At 38.0% G+C, this 19272-nt stretch overlaps 1 protein-coding gene across 11 annotated transcripts in view; it reads right to left on the bottom strand.

Annotated features, from left to right (window-relative positions):
* Ryr2 (ryanodine receptor 2) overlaps positions 1-19272 on the bottom strand; it is a 575348-nt gene that overhangs the window by 277045 nt on the left and 279031 nt on the right. For all 11 annotated transcript variants that reach the window (XM_040755590.1, XM_040755588.1, XM_040755595.1 and 8 more), the window contains 2 exons: positions 17033-17107; positions 14997-15153 (listed from right to left, as the gene is read on the bottom strand). In XM_040755590.1, coding sequence (XP_040611524.1) covers positions 14997-15153; positions 17033-17107 — 232 coding nt within the window. The remainder of the gene's footprint in view (positions 1-14996; positions 15154-17032; positions 17108-19272) is intronic.

The following is a 19272-nucleotide window of genomic DNA, read 5'->3' on the forward strand; positions in this document are numbered from 1 at the left end:
GTGTATGACAAACCCTGCAGAGTCTTAGGTTGCTAAGTCATCCCCTATGCTCACCTGTCTCAGGTATGTTGAATAAGTATACATTATCAGGAGGCAAGAAGACAGCATTGAATAAAAGTTTCCAACAAAAAGTGAGCCTACATTATTACAAGTTGAGCAAGCACGTTAGACAGGTGATATTCGTGCAGAAACTACACACCAACTTCCCTTCCACAAATCGGGGGCTTTTATTTTTCCCCTAGTATAAAATGATGTTTTTCTATTGAGTTACTATGCTTTAGAAAATGGAGATTAATAGTACAAGTCTTCCCATTGGTAACTATTAGAATATTTGGAAAAATTAGAAAATCCGGGAGGGACTGAACAGTAGAACTCTAGAAAGACAAACAACTCTTAGCCTGGCTTATGGATGCCAGCCTTTTCTTCAGGGTATACCTGGCCCTAAAAATACCACTCAGGCAAAAGGAAGCAAATGTCTCTTTAGCATGGGGTATCAAAAGAGACACAGTAGATGCAGAGGGATCCAAAATCTTTACAGGAGCCCATCCAAATTCTTGCCAATCAATAACATTCTCATGTGGAGGAGGTCGGGAATAATGGCAGCAGGTATGACTGAGCGATCTGAGTAGAAATGTAAGCAACTGTCCACTGCCAAAGACAGAAGCAGGTTTCAGTCTAACAAGGTTAACTACCTACAAAGCTGAAATAAGGCTTCAGAGGAAAAAATAAAAAAGCAAAATTCAGTCTCCATGCTATAACGTTTCTAAAATCCATTATAGTGTCAAAGTAAATGTCAAAAAAGGGGAAGTGTGTGTGAGGAAGCAACATAAATGTGGACCTTGATCATACAGGTAGAAGGCAAATACCTTAAGGCAGTTATTTTTTATGTTTGCATTTTCATATCTCTGGAATATATATGTGCAATATGCATATTTTTATGTGTATGAGAATACATGTGTAGGTACACATACATGTGTGTTCTTGTGCATGTGGAAGCCCAAGTTTGATGCTGGGAATTACTCTTTGTTCTTCCACCTGATTCACTGAGGAAGTGAGGAAGGGTCTTCCAATCAAAGCTATACCACACTGAGAAGACTAGTCTCCACAGGCACTTTGCTCTGGGGATTCCCGTATCTATCTTCCAAGTCAGGAACCCACAATGCATTTACATTCTGAAAATCCAAATTCTGATCCTCATACCTATGCAGCAAGCACATTAAACACTAAATTGTCTCCCTATCCACTAAAGCATCTATTATAAATATAAAATATGTTTAAATGACAAAAGAAAAATCCTTTACACACACAAGGAATATACACATAGGTGATCTCTGCTAGAAAGTGCAATGCATATTTCAACACGTGCACAAGCGTGCACACAGAGAGAGAGCTGACAGCAATAATCAGAATATTTGATTAGTTGGATATCACTGGAATTAGAAGACAAAAAGTCAGTGAAATTGAAGAATATCAGCAGGAATATCTAATATCTGAAAAATCACACAGACATCAAAAATTTACTAGCTGCCAGGCTTAGTGACTCATACCTGTAACCTCAGCAGTGGAATGCTGGAATCAGGGGACTACCATGAGTTTGAAGTCAGCTTGGGATGCACAGTAAATTCAAGGCAAGCCATGGGGTTCAGAGAAAGACCCCATCTCATATAAAGCAAACCCAAACAAAATAAAACATACCCCAAGATACACACTCTGCTGTTAAATAGAAACTTCTTTCAAGAGACAACACAGTTAGTTTAATTTGTATACCTAGTATACCCATCTGGTATACAGTCAGTCAAGAAACCTTGAGATCATTGTTTGTATATCATCTTGGCATTTGTTCATTCATTCATAACTGAATATTTTGTCCATTTTGAGATCATGGGAACTATAAGAATTTCAAGAAATATTTCAACCCATTGTTGTATAGACATTGCTTTCTTCTTCTCTTTTTATTTATATACTGACATGAATTCTGTCTCCCACTATCAACCAGTGTGCTAATTATTGAAATTAACTATAATTATTCTTTTTTAAATTTTTTAAAAATTTATCTGTAATTGTTCTTTATTCTCATAATCTGATCATTGTCTGCAAACAAGAAGCTCTTTTTTAAACAATATTTATTTTTATTTTTAATTAGGTACATATATGTGGGTATATGAACCTAAATGCAAGTACCATGAAAGTCAGAAGAGGGCATCAGATCCCTTAGAATTGGAGTGACAGATGGTTGTGAGCTGCCCCACATGAGTTCTGAGAATGGAACTCCTAGCCTCTGCAAGAGCATCATGTGCTCTTAAATTCTGGCATATCTGTCCAGTTACACAAAAGGCCAGTTCTCAACAGCAATTTGTTAAGTGAATGAATTAAGTAAGGGCAATATATCTTTTCCCATATCCCACAGAAAATGTGCCAACAAACTACTCAAATAATTCCATTTAGAAATGGCTTTAAAAGTACAAAATAATGTCCCCAAATGGCACACTAATCTGACTTCTTATAAAGTGAAAACTATTTCTGAGTAAACCATGGCCTTAGTAAGTGACACAGAGGCACTGTAGTCACCAGGCTAGACTCATAAGCACACTAAAACTGTGCTGTAGAATTGCGATCTGGACTCTTGTAGCACTAGCTGAGATCAATCATCCTTATCCTATACAACTTCTGGATAACTAACCAGCGGGGTGGGGGACTGACAGGCCCTTAATCTTGGATAATGGCAGTCTTACTCATTTTAAATATACATGATTAATAATATCTAGTTATACACCCATCTCCTTAAGACAAATAATGGTCAAAAGAGAACATGAGGCACTGGAAACAGCTATAGGAAGAGGTGTCTGCTGCCAAGTCTGAGGACCTGAGTTTTAAACCTGATACTCACATGGTAAAAGAAGACAATCAATGCCTCCAAGTTGTCCTTGACTACCACATGAGCTCTTGTGGCACATGTGCATGCCACACCTGCCTGGAGATCAGAATACAACACCAGCCACACTAGTTAACCATAGAAGCTGGGCAGTGGTGGCACACACCTTTAATCCCAGGACTCAAGGGAGAGAGGCAGATGGATCCCTGTGAGTTCAAGGCCACCCAGGGCTACGTGAGAGTGAATCAGTCTAAAAGAAAAGCAGAGCTGGCAACTTTAATCCCAGCACCAGAGAGCATAGAAAGGAGCTGGGTCTGACATTCTGGCAATTAGTCTCCAGCCAAGCTGAGGACAGGATCACCCCAGCCTTGGTATAGGTAAGAGCTCTCTGGTAGCTCAGCTGCTTTACTTCTCTGACCTGCAACTTGAACCCCAATATCTGTCTCATGGATTTTTATTATTTCGTGCTACAATAATACAATGAAAATAGCTGGTCACCAGAAAGTGGGTCACAAATTTATCCCATTAGCCCACCTGCACTGTGGGTTTCCCACTTCCTTAGCCAGCCCTTGGGTATCAGCAGACATAGAGCTACACAATAAGTCCTTGAACATGCAGGTACCCTGCTCCTGCTTATCTGGCTGGACCCTGACTGAGACACTTCCCATTGCCATTGAAGGGCCCATGTCATTCACTCTCATGCTGGATGCTATTAAAAAGGATTGGCATGTTTGTAACCATCTCTGTCTCCTAGGAAAACAATTATCTCCACTGTTTTCTCTTTCACTACCTCCTCTTCTGAGAAGGTTGCTATATGCAGCTCCTTTGAATTTAATCCTAGTACAAGTAAAGTTCATCTCCATGTAAGCTCTGAGACTGGGGTTTTCTACTATTAATTTTTTAGGTAGCATGCAAAGTACTAGGATTCATTAAGACATTCTCTCTCTCTCATTCTCTCTGTCTCTGTCTCTGTCTCTGTCTCTCTCTCTCTCTCTCTGTGTGTGTGTGTGTGTGTGTGTGTGTGTTCTTATTCTTTCCCATCTTCAATGTCCTCTCCCACCTGCTATACTCAGTCTCTCCCTTGGAGCCTATTTGTAACTTTATATACATGTTTTTTATGAGAGAAATCATGTAAAAATAAACCTACCTGTTAGATATCTAATACCTTGTCACTAAAGACCTTTGAAATACAGACCATGATGGGTGAGTGATTTCTCTTCTCTACTGGTTATTAAGATTTATCACTGAGGCTTAAGTCTAGAAACTCCACAGAACTAAGTAAGACCTCAGTTTCTAAAACTATCTGATGATCTCTAAATTATCTCTAGTCACAGACTCGTACTAGCTTAGACAACACAGCACATGAGCTGTAGTAAGCAGGTTACAGGACACACTATAAGATGTTACACTTTACTCTTATTCTCTTTGTGTGGGAGTGGATGCTTTCAGGACTGGATAGGGATGCAGCTTGGTGGAGAGGCTGCTTTCTCAGCCTGCATAAAGTCTTGGGCTGGGCCCCTAGCAGTGCCTGCATAAGCCAGACAGGGTGACACATGCCTGCATTGCCAGCATTTGGGAGCTGGAGTGGGAGGATCAGAAGTTCAAGATCATCCTCAGATACAAAGCAAATCCGAGGCAAGATGAGGAAGAGTGGCAAGGGAAAGAAGGGGAGAGGGAAAGAGCTTTAAAACTTGTATTTCTGAACCAAAAATAAAAATCTTAAATAAAATAATACACAAAGAATCTCAGCCTAGAAATATTTCCATCTATTTTTGCCCTCATCTCCACAGTCCTTTTAATGGCACTGCTAGTCTCATTTGAGGCTGTCATCCTATCACCCCAATGGCAAAAGACTTCTATTCATGGTGCACGAGGGAGGGAAAGCTGGGAGTTCACCTGCCAAGGAATATGTCAGTGGCATTTTAAGCCACAAGAAAATTACACTGGTGTACAATACATATATGCCTGGCAGGGCCTACATTATGATTAAAACTGACATCTAAAGACATCTGTAAGAACCAGTTAAAAGTTCTAGAAGTGGAAAATATGCCTTACAACCCTACAGGTGTGAAACTGCATTCTTCATTATGGAAACTGCTTTCCTGAACAGGGAACCCATGTCACTTATGGAATAAACTATGGCATACAATTTATTCTGAATACACAAAGCTGTTAGCAACTGGTGATTTTTCTGCCAACTCCTGACCTTCAGATTGGCTAGTGAATCCCTCACATCAGTGTCATAGGCACCCCTGTGACAACCCAAAAATATGTCATTCCTGTCAACTAGTAGCATGGGTTTCATTTGGGGAGTTCTGTAACATCATATTTTAAAAACCCTTGTCATTTATGAATCTTAAGTAAGAATGACCTTCCTGATCTGTAAGCTTTGAGAATAAAATTACACCATGGCCTCAGGGTGTAGGCCTTCAGCAGAGCTGCTCCTGTGGAGGACAAGGCAGGAAGACTGAAAGTTCAATGTCTCCATTTAGTGAACTTCGAGGGTAGCCTGTGAAACATATTGAGATCTTTTCTCAAAATTAAAGGTCAGAAGAGACGTGTGGATGGGTGGTAGAGCCTGGTGGCAGAGCTTAGCATGGCCAAGGCTGTTCACTCACCAGCACCACAAGATGAAATAAAGAACATCTCAACCAGAATCACTCCAAGGACCACTGAGGCAGAAACGAAGCTTCTTCAGAGTTGAGGTCATGCTGGGAATGGAACCTAGGACCTCCTGAATACTGGGCTAAGCTCCACCCCTGAGCTATGTAACCAGTAGAGCTACACAGCCAGTCCTCTTCACATCTTTGTTTGTGAGATAGGATCTTATAAACTCAACCAGACTGGCCTTAAACTCACTCTGTCACCAAGCTGGTTTTCAACTTGTGCTCTTCCCTCCTTAGTAGCTGAGATAACAGGCCTGAGCCACTGGGGTTGATTTTCATTGTGTAATTCATAAAGCTGAAGATACTAATACAGTCTAAAACAAAAGAATATAATTTCCACTCACCAAGAAAAGCTTATTTTTTCATTAACAGCAACAGAGAAATTGTTATCTATCAAGCCATTTAGGCACTGCAGACATGAAACATACCTGAGTCAAAGACATATTAAGAAGAAGGGACTTTTTTGGTATTTTCTCTGTGTAGCATTGAAGGCTGTCCTGGAACTTGCACTGTAGACCAGGGTGATCTCAAAATCACAGAGATCTACCTGCCTCTGCCTCCTGAGTGCTGGGATTAAAACATATCAAAGGTGTGCACCACCACCACTCAGCAGAAGAGACTTTTACCTTCCAGAAGGGAAGTGCTCGTTTTTGTTCTTTTACTGAAAATAAGGAAAAGTGTTTCATATCTATCACTGAAACTCCAAGAAAAAGAATCTCACATCATGATGTGCTCATAGGGGCAGAGGACAAGCATGAGGATCTGAGTTTTACCCTCGGGGGCCATATGAAAAGCTGGTTTACATAGCCCATAAAAAAGCTGGCAAACACTTGCTCTTCCAGACCTGGAAATGAAGACAGGTAGATCCCTGGGGCTCACCAACCAGCTAGTCTAGCTTGTTTAGTAAAACAGGCCAGGGGAGACCCTGTTTTAAAATACAAGATGGATGGCTCTTGAGGAAGGACAGCTGAGGTTTACTACTGTCCTCCAAAGGCATGTACACACACGTGCATTTACACAAGCATGAACTTGCCCACATGTGTACAGGATATTTAAATGTGTCTCCATATGTGTTCACATAAGTGTCTGTGTGTTAGCTAAACGTGTATTTTTAAAATGCAGATCTGGGACAAAATTATCACTAATAAAGGAAAGAATAAAACTATATATTCCATTTTCTCTAAAATTTGATAATATGAATACTCTAGTTTTATTTTGTTTTCACTGGTTTAATTTGTCTTATAATTATAATTGCAGATAGGGCTTTGTAGCATAAATGAATTTTAGTTAGGCTTCTTTTCAATTAAAATGCGGTATTTTTAACATTACAATCAGTACTATTAACATCTTTAATTTTTTCACAGTTTATATGTGGGAAATGTGTTTTTATATGTGTATTTCTGTGACATTTATTTTTTCTGGGATTCCTATTTTTATATTGTAACTTATTTTAAATAAAACTAAACTATCAAAATAACATCCACTATTGGAACAGTGTATGTATACCTATATACTTATATACATACCTATGAACATACATACTGCTGATGTATACCTTTAATCCCAGCGCTGAGAAAGCTAAGGCATAGAGACCATGAGTTTGAGGACAGCTGAGCTACACATTGAATCTTAAGTCAGCTTGGGCTATATACAGAGACCCTGTCTCAGAGAAATTCTTACAAATATAGGACATCAACTTATACACACCATAAAAAGCACCTAAGTGAATTTTACTTCTTAAATACCAGAAACATCTATTTTAAAAATATTTTCTACCAATAAAAATTACATGACACATTACCAAAAATTATGTCCTGATTTATCCCTTTTCTACGATAACACTTGAATATGTTCATATCCCTAAGTGGTTCTGTTGGACAAAGTTTAGCAGAGGACAGAGTACTGTGTATTCTAACAGGAATGTGTGATCCAGAAGCCAATATTTTGATGAAAAAGGAGGGGGTGATAACAGAAGAGAAAAGGAAAGATACAAGACAGAGTCACTTCTCTACTTTTGAAAAACACAGAATGAAGATCTGAGTCATCCAGAACACACCATAGTCTTGGAATTGATGTGAGAAAAGAAATTTTCATAAAGCTTAAGTCCCAATATTCAGAGACAGGCTGACTGAGAAGACAATGTGATCAGGGGAGGCCCAGGGCTGACAAGGGGAAGGTGTAGTCTGGAACAATTAGAAAATTCCCCCTTCTCATTCTAAATAGGGAAGAGCAGCAGAATCTAGGTCCAGCACACTAGGACTTGAGATCCTTCTCCCAGAAATATGTCCAGCTTTGAACTTAATTTCTCTGATCTGCCCAAGTACCCAGCGTCTGGCTTTAGATTTACTCTGTTGCTGTCCATGTACATTAGGAATGAGAATACAGTTCAAACAGAGATGAAAAACATACATGTGGTACAACCTTACAGATAATCTGAGGCACATTCTAGACTAAATGCTAGAGGTACATTCTAGAAGACACCCCAAAGTCGCCATTCCAGGAGACAGACAAGGAACAGGAAGGTGTGGTCTACACACATCATCTCAGAGAAGCCTGGTTCTACAAACCGCTGAATGAGGAATATGTTTCTCTCACTGAAATCCTGCAAATGTTAAATGCCTTTGAAACAATGAGTTTGGGACAGGAGAGATGGCTCAGTCTGTAAAGGCACTTTGCCCCAGGAACCCATGTAAAAATGAATAAGGCAGATGAAGGGAACAGACTTAGAAAGGTTGTCCTATATCTTTCACATGTATGTACTCCCCAATAAATTAAAAGTAAACCAAAAGCAAACAAACAACAAACAAAAAACAATTTTATAGCTGGAAAGAGTAACATTTATGAACTATTTAAAAAGATGTAATTGATTTTTATCAAAATCAACTCTGGAGACCTTCCTGTCATTTGATTAAAAATAGTTCAACTTCCAAAAAAGTAATCATCAATATTTAAAGTGTACTTTAAATATGAAAATAACCTTGCAGATACAAAGCAATAGTTAAATGCATTATCATGGTTATACATTGCAGAATATTGAATTACCAAAATTTCATTATAGAAGGAATGTCATAGGATAAGACATTTTATTGAATAGTAGTTAAACCCAACAAGTATATAATTAAGCTGTTCATTATCAAAATTTCTTAAATGTTTCAATAAAGGAGTTGAGTTATTTTTGAATGACAGACTGAAAATGGTCTTAATTTATCCCTGAGTGCATTACTGAACTTTCTTTTTTAATTTTTCACATTTGTTTATTTAGTGTTTATGTGCATGGGTAGGTTTGTGCATGGCCATCAGAGGACAACCTATGAGCAGTGTTTCTTTCCTTCCAACATAACTCAGGTTATCAGGCTGGGAAGCAACCCCTTTACCTGCTCAGCCATGTTGTTGGTCCCTCTTTTTTAAACGTGCTATGATAGCTATGTATAAACTATATAATAGAAAGAGTAATTTTTAAAGAAGAAAGTACGCAATTGCCTCAACCTCTTAGAAAAATCTACTACCTGGTCTGACAGTAATATTTAAATTTTATTATAATTTTTTAAATTAAGTATCTTCCTGAATCCCAGTTCCACTGTCTGTCACTCTCTCATCATGTGTAGTAGCCACTGAGAATTACTTATAAAGAACCTATCTGTGTGAAAACAGGTTCTCAGCACCCTCTAGGACTGAGTGGCACTGTGGACATTGGAGTCAAGGAAACACTGAGCTTCAGAGAAAGAATTCAACAAGCCATGTTCAAACAATGGCCTCACTGCCTTCAGTGGAGATGGTGGCCAACTTCCAGAATGAGAGTTCCTGAATAGATACCACCAAGGACCTAGGCATTAAAAAGAATTAAAATGCAAGCTCAAGTCAACACTAACAGGAAGTTAGGAGAGGGACTCAGAAAAAAAATGTATCAAAAGCTACAGCTGTAGACAGAATGCACCAGTAGTTTGCAAAGTTTTCTTGGCTCCAGAGTTAGTATCCCCAGTTCTAGGAATCTGTCCTAAAGAAGTAATTCAGAGGTTGCACAAACTGTCATTCTAATGGCTGCCATCTTCTAACTGATTATTTTCTTAGAAGAGACCTGTGTCCACTGTGACGGGCAAAAAACCCACACATCTGTCTTCTACTTTCCTTCCTGTCTTACACATATGTTTTCTTTCTTCTCTTTCCTTCCTATCATGTGCTTATGGGTTTATTTTTACATGTATATGGTATATGTGTATGCATGTTTACATGTGTGTGGGTGCACATGTGTATGCTTAGGCATGTGTGTATGCATGGCTGGTGAGGCCCAAAGTCGGCAATGTCTGCTCACATCCTTCTCCACTCTATTTCACTGATGCAAGGTCTCACCTGTACCCATAGCTCACCAACTGGCTAGTCTAACTAATCTCTTTGCCCAAGGATTCCTCTTCTCTGCCTGCTGAGGGCTGTGATTACAGGTGTCTGTACCACCATGATTTAATACAAAATCTCCCCTCCCCTACTCTTATTTTCAGATCTTTCCAAAGTCTGTGAACTTGAAAGATTAGTATATATCCTTCTGAAGACTACACAAAGACACAGAGCTTTCATTTATTTTATTTCCTACAGGTCTATGATTATTAAGGCTGCACTAGAGAATTGGCACATAAATTTCATAACTTACATCTTCAGTGGTTTTCACTATTTAATGTCATGAAATACATACATTTTTGCCTCATGCAATGCTTTAGTTTGACTGGATATTATCACAATGTGTATTTCAGTCAAGGTCCCTTCTTGTTTTGGGATCATATTGTCTGGGTATTCCATTAGCCATTCTTTTTTCCAATCTCTCCAAATAAAGTTAACTTACAGGTTTCTATCCTGGCTTATATTTCATGAACCAATACCAAATTGTTTTCATGTTAAATTGCACTTTATTCTATTCATGTATCCTGATAAAGGTACTACATTGGGTTCATGTCCTATCACATGCTAGGTTCTCTCATCTCCTTGCTCTCTGTGGCCTTAGCTCCCTGACTGTCTTTGTAAACATCTGTGCTGGGCTTTTTCCTGGAAAGTTTCTCATCTGTGTAAGGCTGGAGGGTGTACACATCATCTTCTTGTTCATCAACCTCTCTTCTGTCTCCTTACTTTACTAAACACTATACTTAAGTGAGTGTTTACCTTGTCACTGTTATAACTCTGTTTCTAAGGAATAGTTTCTCGGGGTTGTTTTTCTATTTCAAGAGGCCCTCTATATATTCCATGCTAGTCTTGAATTTGTGATCCTCCTGCCTCCCCCTCCCTCAATATCCCTCTGCTTCTGCCTCCCAAGTCCTATGATATCAGGTACACGCTATGGTATCCAACTTGATTTCTCATTTTTAAAACCTCAGAGGGGACAATGAAAGGTAATAATGGAGTGGGTGGAAACTATAAAGTGGGTGGCAAAGTATGATTATGTTACATACAAAAATGTTATAATGAAACCTGGTATTTTCTATGCTGACTAAAAATAAAATAATTCTAAAAAGAAATATATCCGTAGCATGAAAGATCTCTATGATTCTATTTCATAGGAGGTGGCCATATCACACCATGTTCCTCTCACTTTTTCTTCATTTTCACCAATTTTGGAGACATGAATTTTGCATTTTAAATATTATACTTTAGAAAATCTTGTCAATGTTTTCCAATGTAGTAGTATATCTGTCTGTCTATATGTCTAACTATGCATGTCTGTATGTGCCCAATAAAAAGTGTATTAGTGGTGCATCTGCATAGCCATGCATGTGGAAACCAGATGACAGCCTTGGGTAGCATTCTCCCAGTTCTTTCTACTTTGTTTTTAGAAATAGGGTCACTAGAACCTTCATCCAGTGACTGATAGAAGCAGAGACAAATACCCACAGCTAAACACTGAACTGAACTCATGGAACCCAGTGACAGAGATGGAGGAGTGATGAGCAAAGGGGTCAAGACCATGCTGGTTAAACCCACAAAGACTGCTGACCAGACAAGAGGGAGCTCTTGGGCCCAAGACTGGTGGCTGAGAGGCTAACAGGGGACTGATCCAGACTCCATGAATGTAGTGTCAGTGAGGAGGCCTCAGAAATCTCTGGAGCCTTGGATAGTAGATCAGTGTTTACATGGCGTATGAATGAACTTTGGGATCCCATTCCACATGGAGGGATGCTCTCTCAGCCTGGACACATGGGTAAGAGCCTAGGTCCTGCCCTGGATGAAATGACAGACTCTGGAGTCCCCCCAAGGAGGGCCTCACCCTCCCTGGGGAATGATGTGGGGATGGGGGGGCTGGGGGAGACTAGTGGAGGGACAAGGGAGGAGGGGTGGGAGAGGGAGCTGGGATTGACATGGGAAACATGCATGTTTCTAATTTAAATAAAAACATATATTGAGAGAAAAAATAGGGTCTCTCTGAGACCTGGAGCTCACCAATTCAGCTAATCTGCTGGCTAGCAGCCTTAGGGATCCACCTGTCGTTGCCTACCTAGTATTGGGGTTATCAGTGCAAGCCACAGAGATCAATTTTAATGCACAATTGTGCTACCAGTATATGGGAATCTGAGACAGGAGGATAAACAAGAAAGAGGTATATTTGGGTTACATCCTGTCTTTGAAAGGATATTACATACTTGATGGGAGATGCCATTCTGTAAATCTGTCTCTCTTATTGGTTGTTGAATAAAGCACTGTTGGCTAATAGGGAAGCAAGAGAGGTGGGACTAGGAGTGAAGGAGGTTTCTGGGAAAGAGAGACACAGGGAGACACCATGTAGGTGCCAGAAGAGTAAGAGGTACAGACACTTTTCTCTGGTAAGAGAAACACTTAGATTAACAATTATGGGTTAAATACTTAAGTCAGAGCTAGCCAGTAAGAAACAAGCAAACAGCCAACAAGCTTCATAATTAATATAGTGTCTTGTGTGTTATTTGGGACTGCAACTGTGGCAGGGCCCAGGCAGATGGCGGGGAAGGATACACTCTACACATACTCAAAGGAAAAAAAATCCACCAAAAAGACATTGCAATGTTTGACATCTATACACCAAATACAATGGCACCCAAGTTCAAAAAGAAATGCTACTACATCTTAAATCACATATTGACCCTAACATACTGATAGTGGGTGACTTCAATAACCCACTCTCATCAATAAACAGGACATCCAGATAAAAACTAAAGAGAAATGCTGGAGCTAACAGATGTTATAAACCAAATTTTCCTAGTAGATATTTCCAGAACATTTCCCCCAAATACAAAAGAATACACCTTCTTTTCAGCAGCTCATGGAACTTCCTCCAAAATTGACCACATACTTGGACACAAAGCAGATTCCAACAGATAGAAGAAAACTGAAGAAACACTCTAAACCCTATCTGGCCACTACTCTATACTGAATGAAAAATGGGTCAAGACAGAAATTAAGAAATTACTTTCTAGAATTGAATGAAAATGAATACACAACATATACAAACCTCCTAGGGGACACAATTAAGGCAGTGCTACCAGGCAAGCTTACAGCACTAAGTACCTACCTAAACACACACACAGACACACACATACTCACAAAAAAGGATTTCATACTAGTAACTTAACAGCAAAGTTCTAGAACCAAAAGAAGAAATCATACCCAAAAGGAGTAAATGGTAAAAAAAATATTCAAATTCAGAGCTGAAAACAATAAAACAGAAACAAACAAATAAAAATAGTACAAAGACTCAATGAAACAGTCAGTTGTTTTTTTGAGAAAAATCAGTAAGACTGACAAACTGTTATCCAAATTAACCAAAAGGTGAAGAGAGAACATCCAAATTTAACAAAATTAGAAATGAAAACGGGGACATAACAAAAGACATTGAGAAAATCCAAAAAAATCAAAGGATATAATTCAAAAACCTGTATTATACCAAAAAGAAATGGATGATTTTCTTGATATATACCACCTACCAAACTTAAATCACTATTACATAAGCATTTTGCACAGACCTATAATGCCAATGAAAGAATAATAAAACTAAGTAAGTAAAAGTCTCCCCCAAAAAAACGTCCCAGGGATAGATGGTTTTGGCATAGAATTGTACCAGACTTTCAAAGAAAAAATGAATGCCAATGCTACTTATATTATTCCACAGAATAGAAACAAAAGAAACATTGCCCATTTTTTTATGTGGCCACAGTTACCCTGATACCTAAACAACATAAAGACCCAACAAAGAAAGAGAATTACAGACCAGTTTCCACTATGAACATAAATGCAAAAATTATCAATAAAATACTTGCAAACCAAATCCAAGAAAGCATTACAAAGATAACTGTCATGATCAAATAGGCTTCATCCCAAAGATGCAGGAATGGTTCAACTTATAGAAATTGATAAATGTAATTCATCATATAAGTAAACTGAAAGATAAAAGCCACATGATTATCTCATTAGATGCAAAAAAGGGCTTCGACAAAAATCCAACATCCTTTCATGATGAAAGTCCTGGAGAGACTAGGTATAGAAGGGACATGCCTCAACATAATAACAGCAAGCCCATAGCCAACATCAACTTAAATGGAGAGAAACACAAAGAAATTCACTAAAATCAGAAAGAAGAAAAAGTTGTCTACCCCCATAAACTGACATCATGGCACTATTGTTGAAGATATCACCAATATATCTCATTGAACATTGAAAAGTCAACCTGGTGTCTACATACAGCCTTCACTTCTATGGGCTAGGATCTTTGGAATAGGAACATAGTTTTCATGCTACCAAAGGAACCCAATAGTATCTTTGGTAGCTTCTTGCCTTATAATGTTGTGTTATGGATTTTCCTTTGTTTTTATTCCATATTTTTAAATTTTTTACTTATATACTTTTTATTTTCTCTCTTTTAACCCTCCAGGTCATTTGCATATTTATTATGGCTTCCGGTCTAGTGTCTTTGTGAGAATCCTGGGTGTACAAATGAGGGAGGCTCTGCTTTGTGTATCTGTTTCTTGTGCTTTTTGTTGAGCTCTTTTCCTTCCATTTATTTGTTTTGTCCTACTCTGAAGTGTTTTTGTTTCATCTTATTTTATTTTATTATTATCCCCTGCTTGTTTTCTAATGAGAGACAGAAAGGGGTAGATCTGAAGGGAGAGGAGGTAGAGAGGAACTAGGAAGAGCAGAGGGAGGGGAGACCATAATCAGAACATATTATTGGAATATGGAATAAATGGAAAAAATATAACATAAAACTTTATATTAAAAAAAGAAATCAGGGAGGAGATAGAAGGTGTACTTTATCTAAAACTGAAAACTGTGAAGCCAGCAGGCAGTCCCAGCTCATTTCAGTAGTTTGGAAAACGAATTTAATGAAGAGAAAAATTGGGAAGAGAAGCTAGGAATGAGAAAACCTTACATCAGTTCTTTCTGTGTTCCCAACATCGAGGAAACAGAGCAAGGACACATGGACAGAAATTCCAAGATGGCACAGTCCAGCTTACCTTGGAAGACCGGAAGGCAAATGCTGTTGATTTGACATCAGCTTTTTCTTTGTCCATGAGTAGAAGGTTCTTGTCTTCCATAAGGCTTAAGTATTTTCCTGTTGTGACATGCCGGAGTCGGAATGGCTGACCCCATCTTATATGACTTCCACTCCACCTGACAAAACAACCAGAACTTGATCCAACCACACTAACGTCAGAGAAGCAGCCATTGGCATGCATAAGTGTGACTCTGTATGTGTGTGCATGCACACATGTGGATAAACACTAGAGATAACGTGTGTGCTTCATGTCTGTGTGCATATATATCTCAGAACCAATTTCATAAAGGAAAGGCAGACTGAGGAAACTGCAGCTGAAACTCACAGTTTTTATACTTAAGAATTGGAGGGGGGCTACTTTAAGTATATAGTTACAATATTTCCCTTACTTTACATATTATAAAATGGTAGCTTAATTATATACATGTATATATTAGATTTATATCTAATAAATTTTATTTTCAAGCTTAATAATTATCAACAGTATTAATATTTGGTTATACTTAATCAACTTGATATTCATATAAAAGATAATTGAATTTTTAAATCATTAAACATAAATATTATAAATGTGAATGGTTGATGTTACAGACTAACTAAACAATACATGAATTTACAAGAATACCTTGTTGCTAAGGAGGAAGCAGGAAAACTTGGGAAATCACAAAAACACAGCACCACAAAATAAAATCTCTTAAGAGACTACCACAAGTGAAAAAGAGGAATAATAAGCACTCTTTACCCATGAAGAAAGAATCTGAGTAATGTAAGTAAATGAACCAAAATATTAACTCACAGCAGTATTTATTGTCACTTGACTGTTTGGAAAGCAGTGGTTAACACCGCTGTATTTTAAACTTCACTTATTTAGGCTGGTGGTGCAGGCTTTTAATCCCAGCACTCAGGAAGCAGAGACAGGGAGATCTATAATTCGAGGCTAGCCTGGTCTACAGAGCAACTTACAGGACCGCCAGGGCTTGACACAGAAACCCTTTCTCAAAAAGCAAAACAAAAGCATTGCTCCTTTAATACACAGGAAGTTATCTTCCCCCATGTGTTTAAACTGATCAGGATACTATGAATTAAGCATGTGTCAAGTTTTCTGAAATTGATGTATGGAATGACTGAGTCAAATGACAACAGACACTTAATTATTGTATTTATCATTAAATAGGGAGTTAGCACAACACATTTTAAAAATATCTATAGAAATATCTAGGAAAACAGTCCTTGGCTCTCAAGTGCACTATTATGGGGAAAATACATGGAAAACTTCATGCATTTTAAACAAACTAAATCTTCCATTTATTTTTAAAAAGTTCTGGCTGATATCTTAGTTTTGTCTAAAGCAGTTTATAGCTGTACATTTATTCATTTAAATAAACTGAAAGGCACTCTTTAGACAACTTTTAAATTTACCAGAAATATTTGTACATGTATGTCTATCTAAATTCTTACTGCTATAATGAATACTTGTGGTGGGGTTTTTTTGTTTTTTGTTTGTTTGTTGCTACAATCCAGAATGTCCCACTCCAGTATCAAGCTACTCACAAGTAAAGTCCTCTGCTAATAACTGTTATACTGTTCATATTCATGTGCACCTTTAGAAGTTTAAATCCACAAAGTTCCAGGGTGTCAGGTAAGTGAAAGGCTTGCAGATAACTTGTTCTGCTTTGAACTTTGACATGCATCTGTCCTAGTAGCACTTTATGCCAAGAAGATACCAGGTGGAGCATGGGATGATGTAACAAAGCAAAAAGGGATCAAAGACAAAGTCAGGCTGTATAAAGGCATGAAATGGGACCATGCTTAGTGAATCTAGACAGACAGGAGAGACAGAAAGAGATAAGAACAAGGGGTTGGATACCACATTGTTCTCCATATTGCTTGCTGATGGGGCTATTAACAGGGCCATCTCACAAAGAATTGGAAGTCAAAGACACTGACCATTCTGTACCCTCAAAACCATAGACTGGGTTTAAAAGTTCTACTTACGCAACTCTTAGGGTCTCTAGTCTCCAGAGGGAACGTGCATGAACTGATACAGCACCACCTTCATAATGAACTGTTCTGTTGACATGAAAAAAGTTTGAGTACAACAGGTTTTATTCTTTGAACCATTCCTTTAAAGCAAATTGAAAGAAAGCAGGGTATGGAACAGCCTGTGTATGGACAGTTAAAGATCTACTGTGAGGCAGGAGATAATACAGCTGAAAATAAAAGTAAGTTTAACAGTGATTAACAGAAGTTCTTCCTCAATAAGCATTTATTTAAACATATTTTCTCACCATCATTTCCCCCTATAATATTAATACTTTTTCCATAACTGCCCCTTCCACAGGACATATTTTTACCAGCTTTGGTCTGTGGGAGTACACACTTATCAATTTAGGTACAGTTTGATATATTATTACTTAAATATATGATTGTAATTGTTCACAGCTCTAAATTTGGCTTTTATTATTTAAAATACTTCTGAGAAATATAAGAAGATTGATTATTAGTATTTTAATACAATCATCTGCAGTATATGCCAAATGGGCAAGGTATGACAAAATAAAAACAGATGGAGTAGGAGCGATGGGTCAATGGTTAATAGTACTTGCTCCCCTTGCAGAAAGCCCAACTTTGGTTATGGCACCCATGTTGTGTGACTTACAACTGCCTGTAACTCAAGCTCCAAGTGAGCCACTGCCCTCTTCTAGCATCCACAGGCAATCACACATTTATGTACATACACTTAAATATGTAAGTAGAAATTAAACCTTTAATATACAATGTACACATATACTAAAAAATCAGAAAAGGTATGTCTCTGGATGTGTATCACATGTACTTGAATGCCAAAACACTTCTAATAATTTAATATATCAAGAAATATACCTAAATTAGCAAAACTGGTCTCTGTGACTACCCTTCAACACTGTTGCGAGGAAGCCAAAGCTTGTGAACACACCTTATATCTTTCCCCGGGGATTCAGCATCTTTTCTAGAGTATACTCCTCATGATCTAAACATACACAGGTATGCTCTCTCTCAAAATCATACCAATAACTCGCCCCTCCTCTTCATGTCCCCTGCTCTGTCTCACTACCACCTACCTCCTGCTGATTCTCCCTGTGCTTCAATCTCATCCCCAGACCCATTTCTCTATTGAAATGGATTGGTGATGAGACTCAATCAACCTTGTCACCAACTCCCATAGGGTTCTTTTGAAAAACATAGTGAAAACCCTTTCTGTCCAGGCCATGTTTCTGACACCATCCTGGCATGTTTTCCTCCTTATCCCCTTTGACATCCCTTTTCACACTGTCTTTACTGTAGAATTTCTCAAAGACACACAAAAATAGAGTAAATAAGCCCTTGCACACCAAGCACAGAATTTCAGCAATTATCAATGTCAGATTATCCCAGCACACATACAGCCTCTAATTATCCCTCCAGAGAAAACCTGTGAAAATTGTTATAATACAATACCCAGGTGCTTTTCAAATTTTCTAAAATTGTCTCACAAAATCTTTTCCTCCCTTGTTTTTAATCAGAATTCAAACAAGATGTGCATATTAGCTAGTTTTCCTCTTTATTCTACAATAGTTTCTACTACTTTCTCTCTCTCTCTCTCTTGTGGAGTGCTTGTTTTGTTCATGTTGTTTTGTTTTTTACTTCTTAATATTTACTTCTTTATTTTACTTCTAATATTTACTTTATTAAAAATTCAGCTCCATTTGTCCCACAGAACTTTCTATATTCTGGATTTTTCTAACTGTATCTGATGGTGCTGAAAGTACAGGTGATTGTTAGCTTCCCAGTGTGCGTGGTAGGAACTGAACTCAGATTCTTTACAAGAATAGCAAGGGCTCTTACCATGGTGAAATCACTCTACCTTCATGTTGTCCTTTATTTCTAAACCTACCTCTAACCATCACTGTTTATTCAATTTAGATTTTATAATAACATTTCAGATATGCATGTTGCCCACTTTCTGTGATATCACAATGATCAGGAGGAACACAATTTCTTTCTTTTTCTTTCTTTTTTTTTTGAAGATTGGCAAGAGAATCATCCAAACACAAAAGAATATACACCTTCAGGAAAACAGTACAAAAAATCAATGAAACAAAGAGTTGGTTCTTTGAGAAAATCAACAAGATAGACAAACCTTTATCCAAACTTACCAAATGACAGAGTGTGAACATACAAATTAACAAAATCAGAAATAAAAAGGTGGACATAAT

The sequence above is a fragment of the Mesocricetus auratus genome, unplaced genomic scaffold, assembly GCF_017639785.1.
Source record: "Mesocricetus auratus isolate SY011 unplaced genomic scaffold, BCM_Maur_2.0 Super-Scaffold_100013, whole genome shotgun sequence".
Lineage (NCBI taxonomy): Eukaryota > Metazoa > Chordata > Mammalia > Rodentia > Cricetidae > Mesocricetus > Mesocricetus auratus.